Consider the following 25,457-nt stretch of genomic DNA (forward strand, 5'->3'; position numbering starts at 1 on the left):
GCAGCGCCCTGCGCTCGGGAACGCGCCCGCCTCGCCCCCCTCCGCGTCGCCTCCCCCGACCCGTCCACAGCCATCCGCGCGGGGCGCGCACTCGGGGGCTTGGGCCCGCCCTCCCCCGGCCGCATGCCACAAAATGGATGTCGAGCCTCCCGGGTCTGAGCAGGGCCTGGGCTGCCTGCACATGGCCCCACTTTGGGTTGTGAACAAAGCGGCTACTCTCACTCTGTAGGCTAATCCCCCTGGTTGTAAATACACCAGTGTGGAGCCTAGCGTGACTTGGGCTGGGCAGCTGCTCTGGGTGTTTACCCGGGGGGGGGGAAGCAGTATTTATAGCAGCTGAGGTGGAAAGTCAAGCATTTGAGGCACATGCAGACATAGGTTTTCTTACGCTCCGTCTCCCTGACAGCCTTTGCCAAGATCATGGGGCACCTACTTATTTTCCCACCCAACTCAGCAGGCTTATCCAAGTGAAGACTCGCGTCCAGTTTATCTTCAAATTAACCCTTGGGTCGTCTCCTCTTTACGACAAGGCATTGTTCTGAATCTTCTCCTGGCAGATCTGTCATGTCCCTACAAAGTTCAAGTGTAAAAGTAGCCACGTGCAGTACCAGCATCTCAGATGAACTTGGCAGGAAAAAATATTTTTTATAAAGTAATCCTGACTCATTTCTAGATCATCTGTCTGTTCCTTGTTGCCCTTGCTTTTCCCATGTCATCTTCTGCAAAGATGTGAGCCTGTAATGTCTATAATGAGATCCAAAGTGGTGTTATCGGTACTTGTCATGTTGTGGTCTTGACAACTGGCCACTGTCAGAACAACACGGGGTCCACGTTTTGAGCAAGTAAACAAAGAGCTAGGTTTGGGGTTCACTTGACCTTACGTACACACCTTCCAAAAACTTCTTAGTTGACTACTTTTTTTCTGTGTCTCTCTGACTTATTCCAGGTATAAAGTCAGGTAGTCTTTTGGAGTGGAGAGGTCTAAAATCATGCTTAGACTGCATTTGCCAGAAACACTTCCTAAATGCCTGCATAATTTGGCTGGTGTTTTGCTTAAGCTGTTGCAACAAATTGGATTAAGTGCAGAGCTGAGGCACGCACGTGTGCACATATGAAATGTGAACAGAAGTAACCTGTTCCTGATCAAGTATTAACACGAGATCTTACCTATAGTAAAACAAATGTTAAAAAATGTTTTCTTAAAAAAGGGGGGGAAAAAACCTGCCTTGTTTTCTGGCGTAGTCATGCACAGAAAGGGAGAATTATTTTGCTCGTCTGTTTTAAGGGCACAGAAAATATGGGGGGAATTTTTTTTTATATTTGGAAGCCTTATTTACAGCTATAAAGGCTCAAAACAGTGAGTCATTCAGCACTATAGAGCTGTTTTTGGTGCTCAGGGTTAAGGGGGTGGAAGGTACCACACACCACACGCACCCATATTTTCTTCCTGACTTGAGTGTGCTGACTACTACTAAAGGTTGCTTGGGGAAAAAATAACATTCCTCCCCGCTTTTCACTTAAAATTTTCACTCACTTTATCCAAAAAATATGAAGAGGGATCCTGGGCTTTGATTGCTGCCTAGATTCTCCCTGTCATGGGGGCCTGGACTCAGTCTGCATCTGGAGCTCTCGTGACAGTACAAAAGATGGCTTTGCCTCTCTCCCTGCTGATAATGTCGTTAGGTTGGGGGTGCAGTAGAGGTCTGACCTGCACAGAGGTGCTCTGCTGCTGCATCATTTGCTAACCATCTCCTGTCTCCTTGGCAACACAGCTGTGATAGAGCTATGGGTTCAGGCGAGCAGAGCCTTTCCCTTCATAGAGATGAGTTCACATCAATAAACGAGTCAGTATTACACAGGGAACTCTCTCCCAGGTGGGAAGACGGGGTACTAAGTTCTCTGGAGTAGCTGTCCATTTCAAGCCTTTCAGAGAAATGGAGGGTGATGCTGCAGAAATTACTCCTAGCACATGCTGAGCGAGTCTCCTTTGCCAGCCAACTGTCAGGGGATTATGGGAATTCACTGTGTGTTTGTTTTTTTCCTGCTGGTGAACTGAGAATGGGTGAACAGGATATACTCCTGTTTTAAGTAGCTTAGAGAAATGCCCAAATTTTACTTGAAGAAAAGCTCTTTCTACTGTTCCTTCAGACTTTCACATAATCTTATGTGTTGGATGTTGATTTCTGTTTGTCTTCTGGGAAATGCAGACCTGTACTAGGAACCAGAAATATATACAGCATCATAGAAAAAGGATTTTTTGGTACCACCCTGTACCTGACTGGTCTGTTATGTCTACAGTGATGCTCTAGTTCAAGGTTTTGTTCTCTCCCTGCTGCTGCGTAGAAAACCGTTTGCTACTTGCACGGAGGCTTGTTGATTTAACTGATTAATGAATACACCTAAAATGCTGTCAAATGAGCATCATAAATCGGAGTGAGAGATTTAGATTTGTATTAAAATATGCCCCTCATTCACCTGAAGCTGATCAAAGCAAGGTTGCTGTTTTGTTGTTATGTATAAATAAAAACTGGGAGCTTTCTGGGAAAGCCTTACTGGATCTGAAGAGACCGTCATGTGTTGGAAACATTTCTTTTCCACTTTGGTTGGAGGTGGACCCTCTGGGGAATCCAAGACCAAAACCAGGAATACTAGAGTACATCTGTAAAAGTAAATTATCTTTCCCGACATGGAACAAACCTGCAGCATTAAGGTAGTGGCAAAGTATCTGGTTGTAGGAACTCTTTGGGACAATCTGTGATGTGTCTTCTTTCAAAGTTGTGCTTAAAAAGTGTTTCTTTTTCTTTTCCAGTATGAAGTGTAACAGAACAGAATTTACCACCTGAAACTGCTGCTTCAAGTTCAGATCAGGAAAGGAACCTACATCGTAACAACAAAATAAGACCAAAGAAGAGTAAACTTACACTGAAGACACAACACTTGATCTGAAACAAGAAGTTTGTGCCTACTCAACAGCTTCAAAAAAAGCACGTCCCAACGCTGCTAATAGTCCTTGTTTTCTCCAGTGCTGTGCTGAAACTGCCCAGTACAGCAGCCGTTATATTCTTTATTAGCTTGATAGATCACTTTCTCTCGCTAGTTTTTTTTTTTTTTTCTGTTTTCTTTTTTTTAATCGTAACAATCTTCATCCTTTGAAACGTGCGCTGAAACAGAAGAATCAGCAAATACTACTGAAAGTGCAATATTTGAATATCACTGCGAGGTTGGTGCATGTACTATTCATAAACAGCTCTAAATTCTTCCAAATCATGTGATTGTTCGGCATTAAATTTAAATAGGAGTTGTTAATTAAATTCTGCTTTTGCATAGGTTAGTCTTGGTTTCAGCTATATGAAGGTAGAATTTATGGCACCAAATTCCATTATACTTGCATTTTTTTTAGAATACTTGTGGGGTCTGCATAGATTGTCACATATGACTGCTGATATTTGGCTAATAACAGAAAGCAGTCTTGTGGATACGGACATTTCCCAAAGCATCTGTTTTCTTCAGCTGTCTTTGATGTAAAGCAGAATGAACTGATATATCTGGATCACACGGGGCAGGTGGAGGAGGAATCTGTTTTTAAATGGTGGTATTGCAGGATTTTGGAATTCTATTTGGTAAGGTGGCAGGTGAGACTTGAGAGAAGTCTTCCACTGGTAGCGAACACTTAAGATAAATAGTAACCATGAGTCCGGTCCAGCCAAAAGCATCTGGCTTGTGTTGCCCAAATCAAGCCAAATGTAACTTTTATGCACTAGTGCAACCAACCGTTCCAGGGTCTTTGATCTGGCCCCTAATGGAATCTGTCTAAAGGGCACCTTTTGTGCTGAGACAGTACAAGTAACCTATGTGAGGTGATAGGTTGTCTTTGTTTAGTTCAGTTGAGTTTACTTGTGCAGTATTATAAAATGAAGTTGGGCTTGCCAAACAAATATGGCAAACGGGAAAGAATATGGAGTTTCCTATACCATATTCTACCCCATTCCCTGTGTTAGTATCGACTTAGACAACGCCTCTCCAGTCTGAATGAATTTATCATCTTTTGGCCCGTCATTAAATTATTTTATACTGTTGTAGCACTCCTTTTAAAATCAAACCCGATTAACTCAATTGACCTAAAGCAGCAACCTAGTCTGAGCTAGAAAAATGACAGCAAGATCTTTACCTGGTTGGCGTTGGTTATTCTGAACTACATAACTTCTGTCAATACAATTTCAATAGAGTTTCATTAGTGATGGCTATCTCTGGTACAGAAACCTCTCTGACAGGTAAATTTATGAAATGGGAAGGGTTAATTGTTGACACATTGTGAGGACTGTGGGGGGACGGAGTGCTCTTAGCAGTGAAGGTGACTGTCCTCTCGGGACCTCTTTCAGAATGAGTTAGTGGCTTGACCTCTGCTGTCACTGGGTGAGTTTCACTTTGAAATCCATTTTGTTTCCCTCCCTTAGCCATCCCATCTCCTCGCTGGCTGTTTGCAGGATACAGGTTTCTTTTTTGGCCTCTGCAGATCTTAAAGACAGCCAGTGGGAGGCTGCGTGCAAGTATTGATACTCCTGTTGAAGGGTGGAGAGAGCAGGGATCTAAATTCTGAATTAGTTTATGCTGGTAGTGCATCATTCCAGAGTGGTGCCACAAGTTCAATGTAACACTAAGTGCTGTTAAAATAATAGGAGGCAATTCAAGCAGCTTAGCATGTTAAATATCCTCATGAAACTGTAGATTTGTTCCGTCTCAGACTTGCTACATTCCAGTGATTTGCAGCTGTTGCAGAGAACATGCCACATCACCCTAAGTTTAACCTGTGAGGAGAACACAAATGTGTTGGAGCATTTGTAGTCCAGGTGGATGCTGGCATTAAGAATTTTGCATTTGACTAGACTTCCAAATACATAGCCTATACCAGCATTTTTGCCGGAAGTTCTTTGGGTATTCTCTAAGGATTATAATGTATTCTTAGTACCTAATACTTTTTCCCAAATGCTGTGGTGAGCATCAAGCGTTTAGATAAATTTAAACATGATATGATGTGTTCGGGGCATCATTTGATAAGGTAGAGTCTTAATAGTGATGAAATAGGAACAGTGTATATAGAGTTAAGATTAAGTGTTAGTAGTTACTTAATTTGTACATAATGGCTTATATAATCAGAACAGTGTGGTATTCTAACTTGTACTCTAGCTTTGTGCAAGAGGACATCATTCTATAGCCTGCTTCTTGGCTTTCTAACAACATGGTAAATGTGTTTGGCAGCAAGATTAAGTTCCTAAACTAGGGCTGTTAGCGAAGTTGCTGGAGTACCGTATACCAAGTGGAGAATAGTTGTCATACCAGCTAACAGTAGGGTACAGTTAGTTCTAGGAATTGCACAGAGGATCAGATTGGGTGAGCTGTTGAGTACCTGCAACTTTTATTTACTGTTGTTGGGAGTTGCGGGCATGTAGGAGCTCTTCGGAGTTGGCCTCATCTGTTCTGCTGTTCCAGTCTAAGGGAATTTTCAGCAACAAGCAGGAAAATGAATAGAGATAAAAGCAAAACTTTTTCCTCAAGACATGGGTTATCTCAATTGCGCCTGGTTTTCTGAGTCTTAAGTATGACTGCTCGTTAGCAGGCATGCTAGTATACCACTGAGTGTCTGGACTCTGGAGAAACACTCTGGTGACGGGGAATTTAGTTGTGTCCTTCCTTCCTCTCCACCCCCCCCCCCCAAAAAAAAAAAAAAAAGGTGGGGGGGAAGCTAATCCTGCATTTGATTTATGGCTCCCACAGTCTTACTGGGGCCTATTTGAGCTGTTGGTGCTGCAGGTTCAGTTTGAGGGATGTGCCACAGCTTCCTTTGAAATAAACCTGTTTTGCTCAGCTTTTTATATCATGCAAGGGAAAGGAGGCTAGTAGAATATCGCCAGTTGTGCTCTTGCTGGAAAACAGACCGTGATGGAAAGGGCTCTGCATGGCTTAGCGGGTTTTTAGCAGTGCTGTTACAACTGCAGCTGAACTGAATAGCACGTGTGTAATGTTGTAGCAACTGTGTTTTGTTTCATGCATAATACCTCCAATGGGTGTCTTGTCTTTGTGACTTTTGGCTTTCTGCATGGCCTGGCCATACCTTTACCGCTTTGAGCCACACTGCGAGTGGGAAGTGAGGAAGAAGAGAACTAGAAATGGCCTCCACACTCTTGTCCTTGAAAACTTTGCAGAAATCTGTGAAGGCCAGTGGCATGTTGATCTAGTAGTCCAATGTAAAGTTCTAATTAGTGTAACCTCTTAAAGGACATGGACTTGATTAGCAGTGACTTGGATGTGTTTTTAAAGTTGTGCCAAATATTGACTAGTTATAACATTATACTATGTTATCACAGCTGTGTGAGATGGAGAACCATTATACTGTGTCATCAGATCCTCTCCCCCCTCCTGCAGCTCCCCCACCTTCTCTTCCTTTATCTTTCTCCTCATCTTCTACCTCATCTGGGTCTAAAAAACAGAAGAGGACCCCCCTGTATCAGAGATCTGTAAGTCAGGGTAGCAGTCTATGCACCTGTGTGTTTCAGAAGCATGGGGGATCTTGGGAACTGTCTGTCTTGAACACCATGTTCTCACTTTCTAACTCTTCTAATACCAAATGCTTTCAACAAGTAAAAGAATCCAGTTCCTTCTAAGCCAACTGGAAAGCTTAGGGGTATTTATTTCAGAGCTGTTATCACTCAAGCATTACTATTCCCCACTCTTCTCAGCTGCCATGTGTGCAACTGCCTCTTGTGCCCTATGCACTCTCAGGGCAGAGTGTCATTGACTTGGAGGCAAAGCAAGTATAATCTGAAGGAGGGTAGGAAAGTAGCACTTTGTGGTTCCCATCGTCACCCACTGCAAATTTCTTTCGAAAGAGAACAACAGATCTGTAACATGCTTCCAGGTAACGTCCTCTTGGGAAGCTGCAAATGTGGACCTTTTGGGGTTGTGAATTGTCCCTTCTCTTGTGGCACCATGCAGAGCACTATTGTGATTTCTTAGAGAGCAGCACTCGGCCATTCCAAGTGTGTGGCTGTTGCCCTGGATTTAATGTTAATTCTGCTTAATAGCGTATATACTTGTTTGAGCATTCACAGCCAGCTTTTTTGTGCCCCTCAAGTTCAGTAACATCACTCTTGTTAGTATCCAGTGTAATATGAATGGTTTCTAACAGCGTACTTTAGTGAATTAAAATGACTTTCTTTTGCTGTATACAAGCTAGCTCTCTTTAAGCTGTTCCAAAACCTTCCGGGTCTAGTAAATGTAAAGTTAACTAATTGTGAATTCTTCTGCTTGAAGTTGCAACAAACTAGAATATAGATACCTGATAACACAAAGGAAAGCATTGGGAACTGCAGTGCCTGAAAACATTCGTTGTAGTGTTCAAAATGCATGTGGAGCGCAACTTGTCTTGAGTGTGCTATTTGGAGAAATCAGTATTACAGTTCTTGTAACACATTTTCAGGCTGTTTGTAAGCACTAACTTGTAAGTAGTGTTAGTTTAAAAAATATATAATGTATTTCCATTTTAAAGTTGCAAAACCTGGATGTTGGAACCTTTGCAATAAATTTTCTGTTAACGTTTTATAAACGTAAGTAAGCAGTGTTTGAAGAGTGCTGGTTAACCCTTTATTTTTAGAAGGAAGTGCATGTAAGATTTCTTGGGGATGAAATGTTAAAGGGTGGTTGGATTAACTTTTACTGACTTAAATCAAGCTCTTTTATAGAGTTCCCGGCTCCTGCATGTCACTGGATATCTAGATGTTTAATGTGTGTGTGTTATTTATACAACATTTTAACTAGACCTGGATTCTTAAAAGGCCGCTTTAGGTCCGCTTAAAACGTAAGCCTGGAGACTAGTTCAGCGTGGAAATAATATTAATACCGCTAAGGCTCAATTTTTTTTTTTTTTTAAACAGTTGTATTACCTTAACTGGTGAAAGCACATTAAATTTAAGAAGGATGGTAATTCTCTGTTAATGCTGACAGATGTAAAAGAGTAAGCGGGGAATACGTTCGTAGAGGGCACTGCGTAGAGCATTTATCAAGCAACCTGATGTTTTTGGGTATTTTTAAAATAAAACTTGTTTGTGTTAAGTCAAAGATTTAGTTTTATGTCATCAATACAGCCTATTTTTGTTAAATCTATTGGTTTTCCAAATCTGAAGTTGTCTCAGCTAAATAAACCATTTTAGAGGGATTTTTTCCCCCCCGTTTTGGAGAACTGGCAGAAAATCCTATATACTTGTTGCCACATGTTTTAACATACAAGCTGTTTGTGTCAGATTTACCATATTTACTTTTACACCTCATATTCCCCCCACCCGCCCCCAGATGGGTTCTCCAAATTGGGGTATACATCTTTAACTGGGAGGCTGATGTCTCTGCTGGAATAAGAGCACAGGGCTGTTGTAACAGTTGCTAGAGCTCTGCTATTTTCTATGGCTGTGGAGAGGGAGGAGGTAAAAGAGTGCACTCCGCATCATCATAGTTTTAACCTTTTCATGGCATCTGCTTAATTAGCAGTAGATTTTGCCCAACCAGCCAAAAACGGCTGCTGCTAATGTGCCTGGCTATGACAGGGCTAAAACTGTAGCTTTTGCCTGAGTAGCGATAAACAGGATTCAGCCATGACTGGAAAAATATTGTATTCCTTTTATTCTGTCTTTCCAAAACAAGGTCTGTTGGTCTCTGATAATACGCTGGTGCTAATTGTGTAAGGTCCTTTGGCAAGTGGGAAAGGTAAGCTGCTTTTTCCCCCCTCTTGGGATAGTGAAGGTCTCTTCTGTCTTTATTCTAATGCTAGATGAGCTTTGATCCAAACCTTCTCCACAACAATGGACACAACGGCTACCCCAATGGTACTTCGGCAGCACTGCGTGAAACGGGGGTTATTGAAAAACTGCTGACCTCGTATGGCTTCATTCAGTGCTCAGAACGGCAAGCTAGACTGTTCTTCCACTGTTCGCAGTACAATGGCAACTTACAGGAGCTTAAAGTAGGAGGTAATCTGTCAACTGATAAGTGCTCCTCCCCCTGCCCCTCTTAATTTCGTGTTCAGAGCATACTCTTGTAATTTGCAACTGTGCAGTCCACCACACTTACAGGACCATATAGTTGTTGCCTGTTGAATCTGAAGTCTGCAACTGAGAGAATCCTGCTGTAATAACTAGGGCTTATGCCTTCTTTGCTAGCAGTGCTGTTGTGGCTACCCTCAGAGGGTATTAGATGGGACAAATTTATGTGGTCAGGGTGAAGAAAATAAGATAAGCAGTGTCTCTGATTCATGAGCTGTAGATTTCCCAGGTGCAGTTCAACAACTTCCTTGAGCATTACTGATCATGTTTCAGTACAGGAAGCATGGTCATTTTTCTGCTCCTGCTGGATATGGCATTAAATGTCTAAAACAGGATGTCATGACAAATCTCTCACGAAACCTAGCCTAGTTTAGTGTTTATGAGGCCAATGGAGGATCAGGCAGAGGAGCCAGGGGCAGATCTTTAAAACAAACCAGTCATTAAGAGACCAGTTAATCTATGGTGGCAAATTATTTAATTTGTGGTGGTCAGACAAATGTGAACTAATAAATGCTGTTGAGTCACGTAATCATGTGGAACTTCAGAGTCTGAATCTCTTGTAGATGATGTTGAATTTGAAGTGTCTTCTGACCGCCGAACTGGAAAACCCATTGCTGTTAAATTGGTGAAGATAAAGCCAGAAATCTTACCTGAAGAGCGAATAAATGGACAAGTTAGTGGCTATGTTGTTTAATCTATGTGCACATCATTTGCATCCATTTTATTCCAATTCAAAAGGACATATGCATGCTAAATGTGGTTACATTTTTCAGTTAAATTGGAAAAAAAAAATTTTGGGTTTTGCCAAATGGGTGAAAAACAGAAATTCAGTTTGGGGTTTTTATCTGATCCTAGCCACTTCTTAGTCTACAGAAGTTCTGTAAGTGTGAAATTCTGCGGCATGGCCTCCTCTTTCGGATTATATTTAAAGTGCATCCCTGAGTGCAGAGTAGAGGATATTTAAAATTCAGTTTGTATTGCACAGTGGTGCTTCTGGAATGACTAGCAATGTTTTTTTGTACTGGTAGGTTGTGTGTGCTGTTCCTCACAATTTAGAGAGTAAATCTCCAGCTGCCCCGGGTCAGAGTCCTACAGGGAGTGTATGCTACGAACGTAATGGGGTAAAACTCACGTATTTTATTTAAACTCTTGACTGATCCACCAGTGTGGTCTAAAAACAAATACTTGGCACGGTGTAAAGTAGATAGCTTAATCAAATCTAAAACTTTTCTCTAAAAGTGCAATTTTATTAGAGATATGGAAACAGCATGCCTGTATCTTTGTCAATGTATTTGGCAGTAATATCTTTGAAGAATTAAGATATGTAGATACAGATTCTTTCTCTTAAAATCATCAGCTGACTTAATGTCAATTAATGTTAACTATTAGCATTTTTATTTTTTTGGATTTAATTTTTCCTTTTTTTTTTACCTTTTTGGAACCTGACTTAAATGTGATGGTAGCACTGTACAAATCTTTCAGCTTCTCAATTAGCTGGGTATGGATTTGCCAGAACCAGCAGCACCGAGAAAGCAAAACATTTTTGCATGCAACACTTTAACTCTTCCCAGCTTTTCACAACATGTGTTTAAAGTTCAATTTAAATAATGAATTGTTTTTAAAAAACAATTTGCAACTAGATTAATGATGGTGAATGCTAATTCACAGGAAGTGTTTTACCTGACTTACACACCTGAAGACGTTGAAGGGAACGTACAGCTAGAAACTGGAGATAAAATAAACTTCATAATTGACACAAATAAGCAGTAAGTGATGCTTTCATTTCCTGACTATACTCTACCCTAATGGTCAGGGATTTACCTAAATTGCGCCAGAAGTGCACTGCGTGGTAGTTCCTTTTATTTTTGATCTTTTTGCCACATGTTCCTCCCCTCCCCTCCCACTGCCCCCGATTTGGCAAAGGGGCCCCACCACTTGCTTCTGATCAGCCAGGAGATAAAAAGCATAGCGTACTTAAAATTGTGGCTTCTGCCTCCCAGCTGATCAAGGGCAAGCAGCAGAGCCACTGGGATCCCTCAACCTTGATGGGCATGTGGCAAAAAGTTTGCTAAAATTTGAAATTCTGATTGTACCTCTCTCTTTTTTCCCCTCCCCTCCACCTTTGCTAGTACTGGTGCTGTAAGTGCTCGTAACATCATGCTTTTGAAAAAGAAACAAGCCCGTTGTCAAGGAGTAGTTTGTGCCATGAAGGTAAGTGGCACTTAATTCTTAATTTTAAAAACTAGTTTGAGGAAGTGGTGTTTATGGAGTAAACTGGGCCCTTGGAACAGTGCAGGACTAGGGTACAAACATGTTTTTCGTACAAGAATTAAGTTACCCGAGACACCTGGTTATGTTGACTGTTTTCTTTTTATTCTTTTGTCTTTGTCTTCTGTTGTCTTTTAATTTGAAAGATACAACTTATACCTATGTTCTAATCATTGCAAATTATCTGGAAATACTTAAAGCTTGATAGCTTTTTATTGATAGACTTTTTTCTTTCTTTGTTGGTATTTTTAAAAGTTTGTTTTGATCAGTCCAGAGCCTGTTGTCTTGGTAATTAGGTAGTTTGACTGTTTGCTCAATATTTTGTGTTCTTCTCTTAGGAAGCCTTTGGATTTATTGAAAGGGGTGATGTCGTAAAAGAGATATTCTTTCACTATAGTGAATTTAAAGGTGATCTAGAAGCCTTACAGCCTGGTGACGATGTGGAGTTTACAATCAAAGACAGAAATGTAAGACCAAAGCCAGTAAAACTGAAGAGAAGATTCTAGTACATAACTGTAAAAATGTGTTTTATTTTCAAATGTCTTTTTTTTTTTTTTTTTAAGGTAGTAACATATACATACAAGTTTCTGGTTATTTATATTTGTTTTCCTTACGAGTGCCGCTCATTTTCTGCCTGTAGGGTAAAGAAGTTGCAACGGATGTAAGACTATTGCCACAAGGGACTGTTATTTTTGAAGATATCAGTATTGAACACTTTGAAGGAACTGTAACCAAAGTAATTCCAAAAGTACCCAACAAAAATCAGGTAAACATCAGTATTTCCTTGAAATTCTCACGTGCAATAATTAATCTTTCAACACTGGTCAAAATAGCAGAACAGCTTTCCTGTATTAAAGATTGTAAGTAGCTGCTGTCTGCTGCTTCTAGGTTCTGTTCTGATGTGTAAGAAACTGATGTTGAGTGCAGCTGAGTCCTTATATCCAACAGCTTACCTAAAGGCTCTAGCATCTTAGCCCTGTAACCATTTTTAAAACTAAATTTACATTTGCTATACACTAATTATATATAGTTACTAGAAGGGAAGGTTGAAGAGAGAGAGAATTAAGGTGACTGTTGTACAGTTAGAAGGTAGTTACTGCTTGTCAAGTTGAGTTGGCATCATGGAAACATAAATTAAGGAAGTTCAAGACGGTAGATTTCTCCTCCCACCCCCCAAGGGGTGAAGCAAAATGAAAAGAGAAGATCCTTTCTTCATCTGGTAGACTGAAGTAGAGAAGGGGAATGCGCACGTGGTAAACAAAGCTAGTTGGGCATCTTTTAAAGTAAATGCACACCTTGCTCAACTTGATGCTTGGCTTGGAGTAAGATTTAGCGGAGGCAGATAGCTGTGCCGAAAGGTGGCATGCATACATTTGCTGCTGCCTTGTTTGTCCGAGAACTTATGGGTAATTGGGATACTCTGTTTGACACTGAGACCTAAAAGACTTCTAATTTATTGATAACTGCCCCCAGCAGCAAACCTTCTCCGTTTAGAAAACAGCAATGTGGGAATTGAATGGGGGAGAGGTCTTTCCATTTTCTGTGGCTGCCTTGCTGTAATCCTAGACCAGTTGTGTCAGCTCTGTGCCAGACTTCCCTATGTGCAAGACCATGACTATATAAACAACCGTCCCATCTGAGGCATTCCTTTATTGTCCTGTGTGTTAAGCCAGATCAAGATGCACATAGCTGCACACACAGACCCTCCAAGCTGTGTTGCTGTCCGTTTTGCCAGTAAGTGCCCAGTGAGGGCACACAGCCTGACGGGCTTACTCTGGAATGACTGGCAATGATCTTAAATGAGCCATGAGTAACTTGCACAGCACTTGCAGGAGGCGAGGGGTGTTGCATGTGCTTTCTCTCTCTCTCTCTCTCTCAAGTAACTGATACTTAAAAAGGTATGTCTGCAGCATCCGAGGCTTCATGGCTGTTGAGGGGGAAGGGGTGGATTTGATGTCTTTCTATACACCAAGGAAGTACTGTTCATAAAGTACTTAGATCTCTGAATGAAAATGTAAAAGTGGCAAACATTTTGCAGGCTAGACCTGCTTTAAGATTTTACTGTGGTCTTAGGAAGGACACTAGTGCTGTAATTTTACTTCACGGTTCAGTCTAGAGTTTGGGAAGAATGATTTTTTTAATCTAAAACTTACCCTTTGCATGCAATCAACAGAACGACCCGTTGCCTGGACGCATCAAAGTTGACTTTGTGATTCCTAAGGAACTTCCGTTTGGAGATAAAGATACAAAATCCAAGGTCACGCTCTTGGAAGCTGACCATGTTAGATTCAACATTTCAACAGATCGACGTGACAAACTGGAACGAGCCACCAATATTGAAGTTCTTCCTAATACTTTCCAGTTTACTACTGAAACTAGAGAAATGGCAAGTATTTGATTTAAGCTATAGATTTTTGAATACTTGAGCATAGGCTGGGCAAAAAGGGGGTGGAATGTATAATGGCTTTATCAGTATAGTCTGAGAAGGTTTCATTTAAACACTTAATGAGGGTGATGTGTCCTAGGGAATCTCACCGCATCTTCACTGAAAGGTGATTCTTATAAAAGGAATGTGGAGCGTCTAAAGTGGATGTTCATTTGTGTTCTCTCCCGTAACTAGTGTTGTTTTAATGGCTTATTCTAAACGAAATATGCTCGTGTGTGTACATGCATAGTGACCTCAGTCACTATGAGTGGCTCTTTCTCAAACCAGAACATGAGTTTGTGGTTTTATCTTCAGGGTGCCTATTTAAAATAGCATCCTGATTATCAGTAAAACTAATGGCAACAGTTTCAATACTGAGTAACTGGGAGTACACCTCTCCGAGAACAGATTGGCTCTTTTTGGACTTCTTCTTTTTTAAGAATCAAACAAGCCCCAAGTCAGTCAAGTTCAGACTGGGGTTTATAGGAGCTGTTCTGAATGCTGTCTTTATTAGTGGTACAGGCCAAGGAACAGATGTCTGGATTTAAAGAGCAGACCTGCTGCAAGATTTTACCTTGCTCTTAGAAGTTCTTGTGAAGACTTCTGTGATTCGGGCTCTATGTACGTGGGACATCTTAACTGAGATCTGGTGGAAGGGTGAGATTTGAGAGGATTTTTTGATCGTAGGACAGCTTGTGTTAGTGACTTCAGTAACTCTGACTTCTTTTTTATCTGGCCAGCAGTACTAATTGTCTGAAGAAGGGACAACTTGTGTTCCCTTAGACAGATGGTTAGGCATGCTAATCTGAAGTTAGGTAGACAGCAGGGGGCAGAGTGGCACTTTAGAAACTCACTCACTCCTTCTTTAAGGTGCTCCCCTGGCTCCTCTTCTGGCATTGCTTAAGGGAGCAAAGGAAGAATTAGTAGGTGCTTTCAGCGCAGATTAGGGGTCTTGTGGAGATGTGCCTGGATCCTCTAGGGGAAAATGTTAGTGGTGAAAGAGAATACTTTGTTCCGCCTGTCACAAGACTGCATATTTAAAGCATCAGGGACGAGTGCTGTTCAGATCAAAGCCTTAGCATCTGACCTGTATCGTTGACAAAAAAAAGATGAGGTCTGGTGTCCCTGCACAGAATCTCTACAATAGGTGACTTCTGGATCCTTCCGAGGTCTAGAAGTAGGCTGGTATTTGCAGCTTGTTTCAGGTTGTGGCAGGTTAACTTAGCTGAACCACTCTGCAAGAGGTTTCATGCTGCTATTCTGTAGCTGGGAATTGGAGAAAAGAAGAAAGATGACTTGAGTTATAGTTCTTCTAACTGGTGTGTAGGTCTGTACTTACGCTTCCTTCATCTTCACAGTGAGAGACTTTGAAGTGGCAAATTAGGTGGGTCGCTTCAGAACTTCTTCTGCCCTTTGGTTTGAGCACTACAATTTGTAAGGGAATATGTGCACATATTATCTCTGTAGGGCTGTCTGTGCACAAGAGGCACTATGCATGCAGCTGCCTTTCACTGGCTTGAACCATGTATTTGTCTGTCCCCAGGGTGTGATTGCAGCAATGCGAGATGGCTTTGGTTTCATTAAGTGCGTTGACCGGGATGCGCGCATGTTCTTTCACTTCAGTGAAATCATGGATGGAAACCAGCTCCACATTTCAGATGAAGTAGAGTTTACTGTTGTCCCTGTGAGTAAAATTACCTGTTCTAAAAATGATGGCTGTTTTAAATGTCAATACCCACTCATTCTCTAAGCTGCTATGAATTTGTTCTTCAGGACATGCTGTCTGCCCAAAGAAATCATGCTATAAGGATTAAAAAGCTTCCTAAGGGCACAGTGTCATTCCATACACAGTCAGATCACCGCTTTGTGGGCACCATAGAAAAAGAAGCCACTTCTGCCAAAGCCACTAGCCCAAATAAAGGCAAAGAAAAGGTAGTGCTGGTTTTGTAGACATAAAATTATTTTTTGTGGTTTTGGAGGGTTGAAAACGTGTAGAAACTAGAGCCTTGATTCTGGATATGCTTGCCTGTTTATGAGTGATAAATCTGCATAACTAATAAAAAAAAAAAAAAAAAATGTCTAGCTAAAAAGGTATTTGACTGAAACTTGAGTAATGAAGGCACAATATATGGTATGGTAATCATTGACTTCAGTATTTAGGAGCCTCAGGTGAAACTGCTAGGTAGCTGACGCTGTTCAGGATACTGGAATTTACAGAAATGAAGTCTGTGGCTAAAGCAAAGACCTGTGCCTTTTGAGCGTCAGTTATTTGTGTAGGTTTAAACGGTGTGCACGTTAAAAAGCATTCCGTTGAAATTTCAGAATACCAATACGCTTTGTAAACTTAAAAATAAAATTTAAAAAAAAAAAAAGTTGCCTTGGTAAAAATGGAGTTGGTTATTTGAATTACTCCATTTGGGTTCTTACTCTAAGGTTTTGAATTATGAGTGTCATTTAGTTAGCAGACAGATCCTGTGGAATTTTGTTTTTACATTAACTGGTGTTAAGTTGAGGAAAAAGGTAATTTGTGTCCGTTTTTTGTAACTGACTTGTGCTGTTTTGTCTTTAGGAAGCTGAAGAGGGAGTAATTGCTTATGATGACTGTGGAGTAAAACTGACCATTCCTTATCAGGCCAAGGATGTGGAAGGATCTACTAATCCTCAAATAGGAGATAAGGCAATAATACTTATATGTACAGTTGGTCTCTTTCTGTGGGTTATTCAATGTGAGCTTTGCTATAACTATGACAGGCTGTTGGTCTAAAAGTGGGGGGAAGACGGGTAGAGAGGGAGCTAAGACCTAGAAGACAGCCCATGTACAGTAGGGAGCTGCTTCTGGGCGGTGGGGGCAGGGAGTCCCTCAGAATGCCTGAACTGCAGTGGGCTGAATTGTGGCCCTTAAACTCCTTTGAAGATAGAGGCGACCACTGGTCAGAGGTAAACAGTGGGGGAGAGCTGCTGCCTCTGCCTTATTTGGAAGGGTCAAGGGAACTGACACGGCATGCCACCCCTTGGCTTCTCTTGAGCTCACTGTTTGGAATGGAACAAGGAGTTGGGAATTTTTATAATGTTTGGGCAGACATCTGAGATTCCTCCTCCTTCAGGATGTTCAGTATGCCACCCAGGAAAAACTTGCATTTGTCTGCCTGGCTTTTGAGAAACCTCCCTCTAACAGGTCGAGTTCAGTGTCTGTGAAGTGAAGAGAACTGGTCTGCAGACAGCTGTTTCTGTCAGAATGCTTGGTCGCAACTACAGCTCCAAGAGGCTTGTAGGGTATGTGGCAGCCCTGAAAGATAACTTCGGGTTTATTGAAACAGCCAATCATGATAAGGAGATCTTCTTCCATTACAGGTGAGTGTTTTCTTCTGTGCAGATGTGTTGACCTGTTTTCTACACTTTGTGTGCACGGGTCCACGCGTCTGAAAAAAGTGGCTTTCTGTAACCATTTTTGATGGGGCCACAGAAGGCTTTACTGTTATTAGGTGTTCCAAGATGCATGCTACTAGAGGACGGTACGTTTGCCTTGTTTTGGTAGTCATGGCTTAGGCAGACTAGGGCTTTCCTGGTACAAAGATACACTTGCATCACTTAGAGAGGCTGTCCTTTAAGAGTAATAGGAAAGACCTGTTACTTTTCTGAGTCGCTTCAATCAACTGAAGAGATGCAATGAGAAGTGTAGGACAATAGAACAATAACGTGACTTGGTTTAGTTTCCAAAAACTGAACTCCCCAGGAAGGCAAAAGTGACTTCAGGGAATTAGAAAAGCTCTTGGGGTTGGGAGCATTCTTTTTAATACAGTGGGTATGTTTAGTGTGGTGTTCTCTGTGCAGGTTCAGTTTTTTCCAGCTATGCTAACTTAAGCCCTCATGGATAAGTATTAGAAACTTACTGTGCATTTATCATGATTTTTTTTTTTTTAAACTTACTTGGGATATGGATTTTGCTCAAAGGGGCTAGTAATCCATAACCTTGACTGCTGATGCTGGCTTTGATGGAAAGCATATTGTACTCCACTCCAGTGAATAGATTCATAGATAAATGGCATTTTTCTCCTGCAGCAATTCATGTAGCATTGTCAAGGCACTGAGCAAGCCCTTGCGTCCAAATCGTAATCTCTTACAAATACTAGTTATTAATTAAGGTGACTATAACAGAGGTCCTGATTATTCAGCATAGATGCTGAGTGGGCAGAGCTGTTAGGTCAGCACACAGCTGAAGTAAAACGTATGTAACTTCTTCCCTGCAGTGAATTCTGTGGTGACATTGATAGTCTGGAACTTGGGGATGCAGTCGAGTATAGCTTATCAAAAGGCAAAGGAAACAAAGTCAGTGCAGAAAAGGTGAACAAAACACATGCAGGTAAGACTAATTGTGAACTTCTCCCTGAACAGTTTTTGGGGTGGATGAGCACAGTTTCGTGGTCTGCTGGGATCAAAAGTGCCTTTGCTCCTGATGTATTAATTGGGCGTGTAATTCCTTTGCTCTTGAGTGAGCTGTAACTGGGACTTTGCTGTAAGGTTTCCAAGAAAACTAAAGTAAAAACACTGAATACTGCTTTGGACAGACACCGTTTGCAGAGTTTCGGTTGTTGTCCTGCTGTAGAGTTCAGGTTCCTTGGCTACACTGGAAGTGTTTGGAATGCTTCAGGACGACTTGCACTCGCTCTCCTAATTAGACTGCCATGGGCTAGAGCAGGGGTGGCCCACCTGTGGCACGGGCAGCCCCCATGTGGCACACAACTGATCAGGTGAGGGGACAGGCAACCCAGAAGCAGAAGGCAGAGCAGGAGAGTGGGCAGAGGAAGGGGATTGGAGTGGTGCTTGGGGAAGGGGGTTGGCGGCTATTTCATGGTACCCCTGCTGAAAAGGTTGGCTCCCGCTAGACAAGAGTAAGAATCCTTTTGGCTTCTGAATCGTTGTCCAGATGCCAGAAACTTCTGGATTCTTGGTTGGCGCTTGTCTGTCCCCTGCGGAATACAGTATTTCAGACTTGCTGCTAAATAAAGAGCAGCTGCTTTTTGTTGAGTTGCTGGGAGTTGTGCAGACTGGCGGGGCAGGGGGCGCAAAGCTTCCATACAAAAACACTGTGCAGAACAAATGTAACGGCTCAATTCTTGTCTTGCAGTGAATGGTATCACTGAGGAAGCTGATCCAACTGTTTATTCGGGTAAAGTAATTCGTCCCCTCCGAAGTGTAGACCCTACACAGACTGAATACCAGGGAATGATTGAGGTTATGGAGGATGGTAAGCAGCAAGTCTTACCTGGCGTTTTCTAACCATTGTGTGGTGAAGATTCAGTTTTAATGAATCTGCTCTTTGCACTTGATGTGTCTTAATTTAATTGAGCTTGTTCTGCCGCCTTTCCACTAGGGGAGATGAAAGGAGAGTTTTATCCATTTGGAATTGTTGGGATGGCAAACAAGGGTGACTGCCTGCAGAAGGGTGAAACGGTCAAGTTCCAGCTCTGCGTCCTTGGTCAGAATGGGCAGACAATGGCTGTGAACATTGCACCTTTCCGGAGGGCCACTGTGGAGTGTGTGAAAGATCAGGTTTGTGTAATGCTTTCCTTCAGACGAGACTTGAGTATCTGTCAAATTGCCTGCATTGGTAGTAGTCAGATGGAAACCTGGTTCAAACATTTTTATAAAGCTGAAATACTGTTGAGATTTGATTCGTGGTGTTTTTTTGTTTTGGTTTTGGTTTTTTTCCTTTTCAAAAGGAAAAATGTATAGGGGATAAAGGATGTGCCTACTATATGTCCAGTCATGGTTCCCCAAGGCAGGAGCCACAAGGTCCCGCTTTTTTGCCCTTGGTGAATCCAACTCCAAAGTACTGTTAAATCCAACCGTCTGTGATGTCTTGCTATGGGACTCAAGTGACGAGGGTGGTATGATAATCGGAAATTCCCTACGTGACTGACTCTAGGGGGAGGGCAGCCTCTGTCTTGGAGAAATACAGGAGTTACAGTTCCAGATTGGAACAAATGGTGTAATTAGTCAACTTTTAAAAATTTGTTTCTGCTTGTTGTCCTGTAGCGGACAGACGTAAACAAATGTGTATTTTGGCTGAGAGAGAAGTTCCTTTCATCATGCAGTTATGGGTTTTGGAAGTAGAAGGACTAATCTCTTGAGCTCAGCAGGTGTATAACCTTTGCTAAATTAGAACTGGGGAAAGGTGTAAACATTGGGGAATGAACTGTCCCAAGATGCATACATAATCTGGGAGGGTGGAGGGAACACGGGCAGCAGACTTGGTTTATTTCACTGGGTGTTCACGTTTTTCTTGTGTGAACAGGAATTTTATACCACGCGTTTTAGATATGTCCCTTATCTCACCTTTGGACCTTTTGTTTTTTCTTTGTGCCCCCCGATTTAAGGAATGATTGGAATTGGACAGAGGCTCGTGTGTGACATGTTTCCTGCAGAAAGTTGCGAGTATGGTCAGCATTAGGCCAGCATGTTCAAAGACTGATGTATTGATTTAGGATTCCAAGCCCACACAAAGGCCAGATGCACCAGCCCCTGGCAGCTTTCACAAATTTGTTGTTCCTGAAGTGTCTAAATATGTTTGGGAAGTGTGCTAGGAATTCTTTTATTTTTAAATTTTGCCCATATCTTCTATCCCTCTACACTCCTGTTCTGTTTATAGGTTATAAGTGAATATGCTAGTACACTTCAAGTGAATTAATGTGAATTCTCGTTTCAGTTTGGCTTCATTAACTATGAAGTTGGTGACAGCAAAAAGCTGTTTTTTCATGTCAAAGAAGTTCAAGATGGTGTGGAACTACAGGCTGGGGATGAAGTGGAGTTCTCTGTGATCCTGAATCAGCGCACAGGGAAATGCAGTGCCTGTAATGTGTGGCGAGTCTGGTGAGGACCTGAAATTACCTGGTGTAACTGAGAGCAGTTTTAAGTAGTCAGTCTCTATGGCAATAACAGAACGCCCATGCTTTCCTAGTTATAAGAAGACGTATCACTAGCCTCATTTGCTTTTATACTATTTACTGGCAGAACTGGTAGGTGGCTGCTTCGTGCATTATGAAACCTATCGTGTATGTGTGCAGACAGTGGCATTTCCTGCTCATTGGTGTAGGAATTCTTTTTATGTGACAAACGTGAAGGTGAACAAATAGCAAAGTAAAGGATGAAATTGGAGCAGGCAGTCTGACTCCTAGCTCTTGAATCATGGTTGGAATTATATATTTGTTGTTGAATAATTTAACGTGTGTTCCCTCGAGAAGGACCCAAAGTGAAAGTGTCATTTGCAACCTACTCCTATGGACCTACCTGACAGTGAGTGGAAAGAGGTTGATGAACACATGCAGCACATTCAGCAGTTACAGTGAGTTTGCTGAATAACAGAGAAAAACCCCATTTTTTTTTTTTTTTTCTTCCTTTACTTTGCTATTTGTCACGTACAAAGAATTCCTACACCAATGAGCAGGAAATGCCACTGTTCGCACACCTACACGATAGGTTTCGTAGTGCAGGAAGCAGCCACCTACCAGTTATGCCAGTGAATAGTGCTGCATGTGTACATCAGCCTCTTCCCACTTGCTGTTGGGTAGCTCCATAGAGTAGGTGTCAAATGACACGCGTTCAGTTCGGGTCTTTCTCGAGGGAGCACACAGGTTAATTTGGGAAAGAAGTGCTTTTGCCTGAAGTGGCTAGAAAGTGGAGAAATAGAAGAAAAATGTATGGGGGTGGGGAATGCAGCGTGGGCAAATGACATGCAGGATAACCATGCTGACCTCAGGATACAGGTTTTTAGCTGAACAGCCTGCTCCAGTTTTTTGAGTTTTTAAACTATGAAATTTTTTATTTATTTATTTATTTTTAAAAAGCCCTTTTACTCTGGTAGCTAAGTACCTAAGGCTTTTACAGCCATGAGAACCTCCACAAGCAAAACAAGTAAGAAAGCGACCTTGTATTGGAGTGAGAACTAGTCAGCCTCTGGGTTCATCAGGCTTGGTTCACCTGAGAGGAGGGCTACAGCCATTTGTGGAATGCTTAACCCAGCAACAGTCAGCAAGATCCTCCCTAAGTATTCTGAAGCACACGTTAGCAAGTGTTTGATGGCTGCTCCAGGTAACTGGCTTTATTTCCTTTTACAGTGAAGGCGCTAAGGCTGTTGCTGCTCCACGTCCTGATAGACTTGTTAACCGTCTGAAGAGCATTAATGTGGATGATGCCAGTGCTCCTCGCCTAACAGTCCTTCGTCAGCCAAGGGGACCTGATAACTCAAAGGTATGTTAACCTGGTGTGCCGTATTGCTTAACCAGTACACAAGGCATCTAAACATTGTGATCTCGAGTCTTTCGTTGGAAGTCCAGATAATATTGTCCTTTTGATTCATGTGAGATCAGATTCTTCTGGTCGGAGGTGTACCTGTGTAGTTCCATGCCTGGAGCAGGAGCAGACTTCATTGCCAACAGGAAAAAAAGGTTCTGTCATCTTCAAGTCGAGCCACTTCCTGACGGTGAAGTGGATGTGTCCCTCGGGGAAATCCCGCTGCTAGTCAGGCATTCAGATCTTAGGTAGGAGACACCCTGTCAAACAGTTACTAAAGTGCAAGAGGTGAAGAATGAGGGTTTCTCACAAGTGGAGCTGTCAATCAGTTGGTAGGCTATTTGCCACAAAGAGTGAGGAATTTTAAAGCCTCTGGGCTCTCTGACTAGAATCTGCCTCAATGGTGGAGCTAAAAACACACTGCTCCCAAAGGAGGACATCTTCCTTCAGACTCGGCTTTAAGAGTGGAAGAGCTTTTCCCCCTCCTCCCTCCCTCCCCCCTTCAAGACCCTCACCTTTCTGCAACGTGAAGATAGTTTTAAGAGTTGGTGGGCCTTTTGCCACCAGTGAGCCTTTTGCCACCTAGAAATGAAGATGGCCTTTCTTAACGGCCATTGCACCGGCCCAAAGGATATTGAGGTCTTTCATGTTAGGTTCCTTCTTATTTAGGTTTTTGAGGGTGGATTTATTCTTGAGGCTTATCCCAAGTTTCGGTCCATGTGGTATCAACAGCATAAAATAACTCCTCAGTTCTCTTGTCAAAGCATAACTCGGTCCAAAGGGAAACAACCCCCATGTACCTGACTGCAGTATGCGGAAGTTTTGATTTAAGCGGAGGGAGCCTTTTGGAATATACTTAGGCTGGCCTTTGCAAAGGATCAAGCAGTATTCTTGCAAATGATGTTTAGTCAGTGTCCAGCAGTATAAAAATGTGCCTTACTTAGCAGGGTTAGTTCTGCCTGGTCTTTGGCTCATTCTCCTAGAGCTTGAGCAGCAGTAGTCCTGTTCCTTAAATCTGCAAGTTGTCCGTGTGGTGCTCAGTACAGCTGTTTGCCAGATGCATCTTAATAGATTTACTGACCAAGCTTCCATCTTGGAAGGGTCGTCATGCAGACATCACCTATGTATGTCTGTGCTCTGTTGCCAACACGCACCAACAGAGCAGAGCTGCTTTATTCATCAGGAGGGAGACTCCACCTGGACTGTCATTCTAAATGCCCTTGTAAATTCCCTACCTGGGGGTGTGAAGTAGGGTTCTAAAAGCACTGGGACTGGATGCTGTCAACCGTAAGAGTCTGATCCCAGTTGTACAAGATGTACGTGTCCCACAGCTCAAAGAAGAGTGGGTGGTATAATAGTAGGTAACTGGTCTTTCCCTGAGTGGTCTGTTGTTTAGTACGGACTAAGATTAACCCTGTCCTGTAGAATCTGTTAATGCAAAACAAGGAAGTGAAAAATAGGGTTATATGCTGAATAATGGCAGCAGAATGCACACCCATGCGTGTAACGAGTGATGAGTGACCAGGGCACAAGAACAGTGACTGCTGCTGGCCTGGCCCAGCCCGGCCCAGCCCTGGAACCCAGGACACAGACTGGGGTGGCTGTGCCTCTGCACCCATGTTGCCTTCTGTCATAGTTACTCCAGACTTCAGGCTGTAGAGACTGACCTCTCAGCAGCATGGCTACAGTGTCCTTCCAACACTCTGTCGGCAAGCAGTGGGAACTACCTTTTAGGCATGACAGCAACTTCTAAAAGACTGTGTTACAGCTTACTCTCATGGTTGTAGTGTTAAGTAACATGTACTGGTAAAACTAACAAGGCTTTCTGTTGTTGCAGGGATTTGGTGCAGAGAGAAAGATCCGTCAAGCTGGTGTTATAGACTAACGGATTCCACAAAGCACATATAATGAAGTACGATCAAGTGGTGGGGGCTGGTGAAGGGTACTGAATATCTTCCTGTTCATCCCTTCTAAATTCTAAGATGCTATTACACCAGTTTTAACACCTTGTGTTATGTTTAAAAAAATAAATTTATGAAACCATTTTAAAATTATGCACAGTTGCATCCTGGAGAACTTAAGGTGGCGCCTTATAGTATCACATTTTAGAAGCTTTTTTTATTTTTTTTATTTTTTTATTTGATTTTTTTTTTGAATGGTGCATTTAACGCAACTGGTAACTGCAAATCTACATTGCCTATGTAAGTAAACATTATAGACAGTCTTACTCTGATAGACCTTATGGAATTCTGCACTAAAAGTGCGTATACTCTACCTTCATTAATTTGGCCAAGGTGTTTTCATGCCTTGGCTCTCAGTTGTTATCTTCCTTTCCAAAGGGGGAGGAGGTTTGCTTCTCATTCATTCTGCTCTAATTCTGAGGACCTTATGAGGGTGGAATATATTGACTTTTTTTATATATATAAAAAATCTGTATGAGAATTCAGATAATCTCCTTAAGTTTGATGGCCAAATGTTACATGGTTTTTCATATCTCATTTAAACTCGAGTCCATTCAAGCAAGCAGAGTTTTGGTAGATCTCAATGAAAGCCTCTTCCAGAGTAGACCTAACTTTTTTGTAACTTTCTGCAGAATTTCATAAGGCCGAGGTGTGCCATCAGCGTGGTAATTTAAATATATTTAAAAACAATGCACAAATCTGCTGCTGCTTAGAACACTGCAGCTTCTAAACCCAGTTTCTTTTACTGATTTAAACTTAAAAGTTGTGCCTGATGTGAATACATTTTTTTTTTCTTTTTTGCAGCTGGCACCAGTGTACTGTAAAAGAATAAATACTTAGGCTTTCCATAGCTGTATTGAGACTTTCATCAAGGTGAAATAGTTGATGTCTGTGTGCTTTTTTTTTTTTTATTATTATTATTATTATTTTTGTCCTTCCCACCCACTCCCATCTTCCCTGTCACACTTTATCAAGTGAGAAACTGATTTGGTCTAAGTATCAGTTTAACCAAAAAGATCAAGATTTATTTTCTTTGAATAGAGGGCAGTACTGTGTGTTGGACTTCTTTTTTTTTTTTTTTTTCCTGGGTTTTTATTTTATTTTCTTTTATTTTATTTTTTTGGTTCCCCCCACGTTCCCTCTATTCTAAATTTAGGGTTTTCTTCTCTGGGAGACGCGTTCTCTTTGTAAAAAAAACAAACATTGCTTTCTCCGAGTTTTCTGTTAACGGCAAAGAATGGAAATAGAATAAAGTTTTACTGATTTTGGAAAAAGCCTCCACTGTGGTCCCGTCTCCTCCTTCCTGCGGGGCTGGGCCGGGCCGTGGAGGCTGCCTGCGCTCCGCCGGGGAGAGGGGGTGAGCCGGAAGCAGCTACGGCACGTGCAGCGCCCCTCACCGCGCACTTCCGGCGCGCCGTGATGACGCGT

The 25,457-nt window shown here is 42.1% G+C and overlaps 1 protein-coding gene across 6 annotated transcripts in view; it reads left to right on the forward strand.

Moving 5' to 3' along the window:
- The window catches only part of CSDE1 (cold shock domain containing E1), a 25,637-nt gene extending 329 nt beyond the window's left edge, over positions 1-25,308 (forward strand). The window contains exons 2-21 of one of the 6 annotated variants that reach the window (XM_019546784.1): positions 2,810-3,220; positions 8,816-9,014; positions 9,650-9,759; positions 10,115-10,207; positions 10,755-10,852; positions 11,216-11,297; positions 11,693-11,821; positions 11,995-12,120; positions 13,528-13,740; positions 15,323-15,463; positions 15,553-15,711; positions 16,349-16,456; positions 16,955-17,130; positions 18,027-18,139; positions 18,905-19,024; positions 19,151-19,329; positions 20,486-20,649; positions 21,894-22,026; positions 23,906-23,980; positions 24,834-25,308. In XM_019546784.1, coding sequence (XP_019402329.1) covers positions 8,816-9,014; positions 9,650-9,759; positions 10,115-10,207; positions 10,755-10,852; positions 11,216-11,297; positions 11,693-11,821; positions 11,995-12,120; positions 13,528-13,740; positions 15,323-15,463; positions 15,553-15,711; positions 16,349-16,456; positions 16,955-17,130; positions 18,027-18,139; positions 18,905-19,024; positions 19,151-19,329; positions 20,486-20,649; positions 21,894-22,026; positions 23,906-23,953 — 2,391 coding nt within the window. In that variant the 5' untranslated portion in view covers positions 2,810-3,220 and the 3' untranslated portion in view covers positions 23,954-23,980; positions 24,834-25,308. Of the gene's footprint in view, positions 1-2,809; positions 3,221-5,920; positions 6,513-8,815; positions 9,015-9,649; positions 9,760-10,114; positions 10,208-10,754; positions 10,853-11,215; positions 11,298-11,692; positions 11,822-11,994; positions 12,121-13,527; positions 13,741-15,322; positions 15,464-15,552; positions 15,712-16,348; positions 16,457-16,954; positions 17,131-18,026; positions 18,140-18,904; positions 19,025-19,150; positions 19,330-20,485; positions 20,650-21,893; positions 22,027-23,905 lie in introns of those variants that run through there. The other 5 variants (XM_019546782.1, XM_019546786.1, XM_019546785.1 and 2 more) reach the window with 5 other exon arrangements.
- Positions 25,309-25,457: the final 149 nt, after the last annotated feature.

Source organism: Crocodylus porosus, unplaced genomic scaffold (assembly GCF_001723895.1).
Source record: "Crocodylus porosus isolate Cpor-Errol unplaced genomic scaffold, CroPor_comp1, whole genome shotgun sequence".
Taxonomy (NCBI): Eukaryota; Metazoa; Chordata; order Crocodylia; family Crocodylidae; genus Crocodylus; species Crocodylus porosus.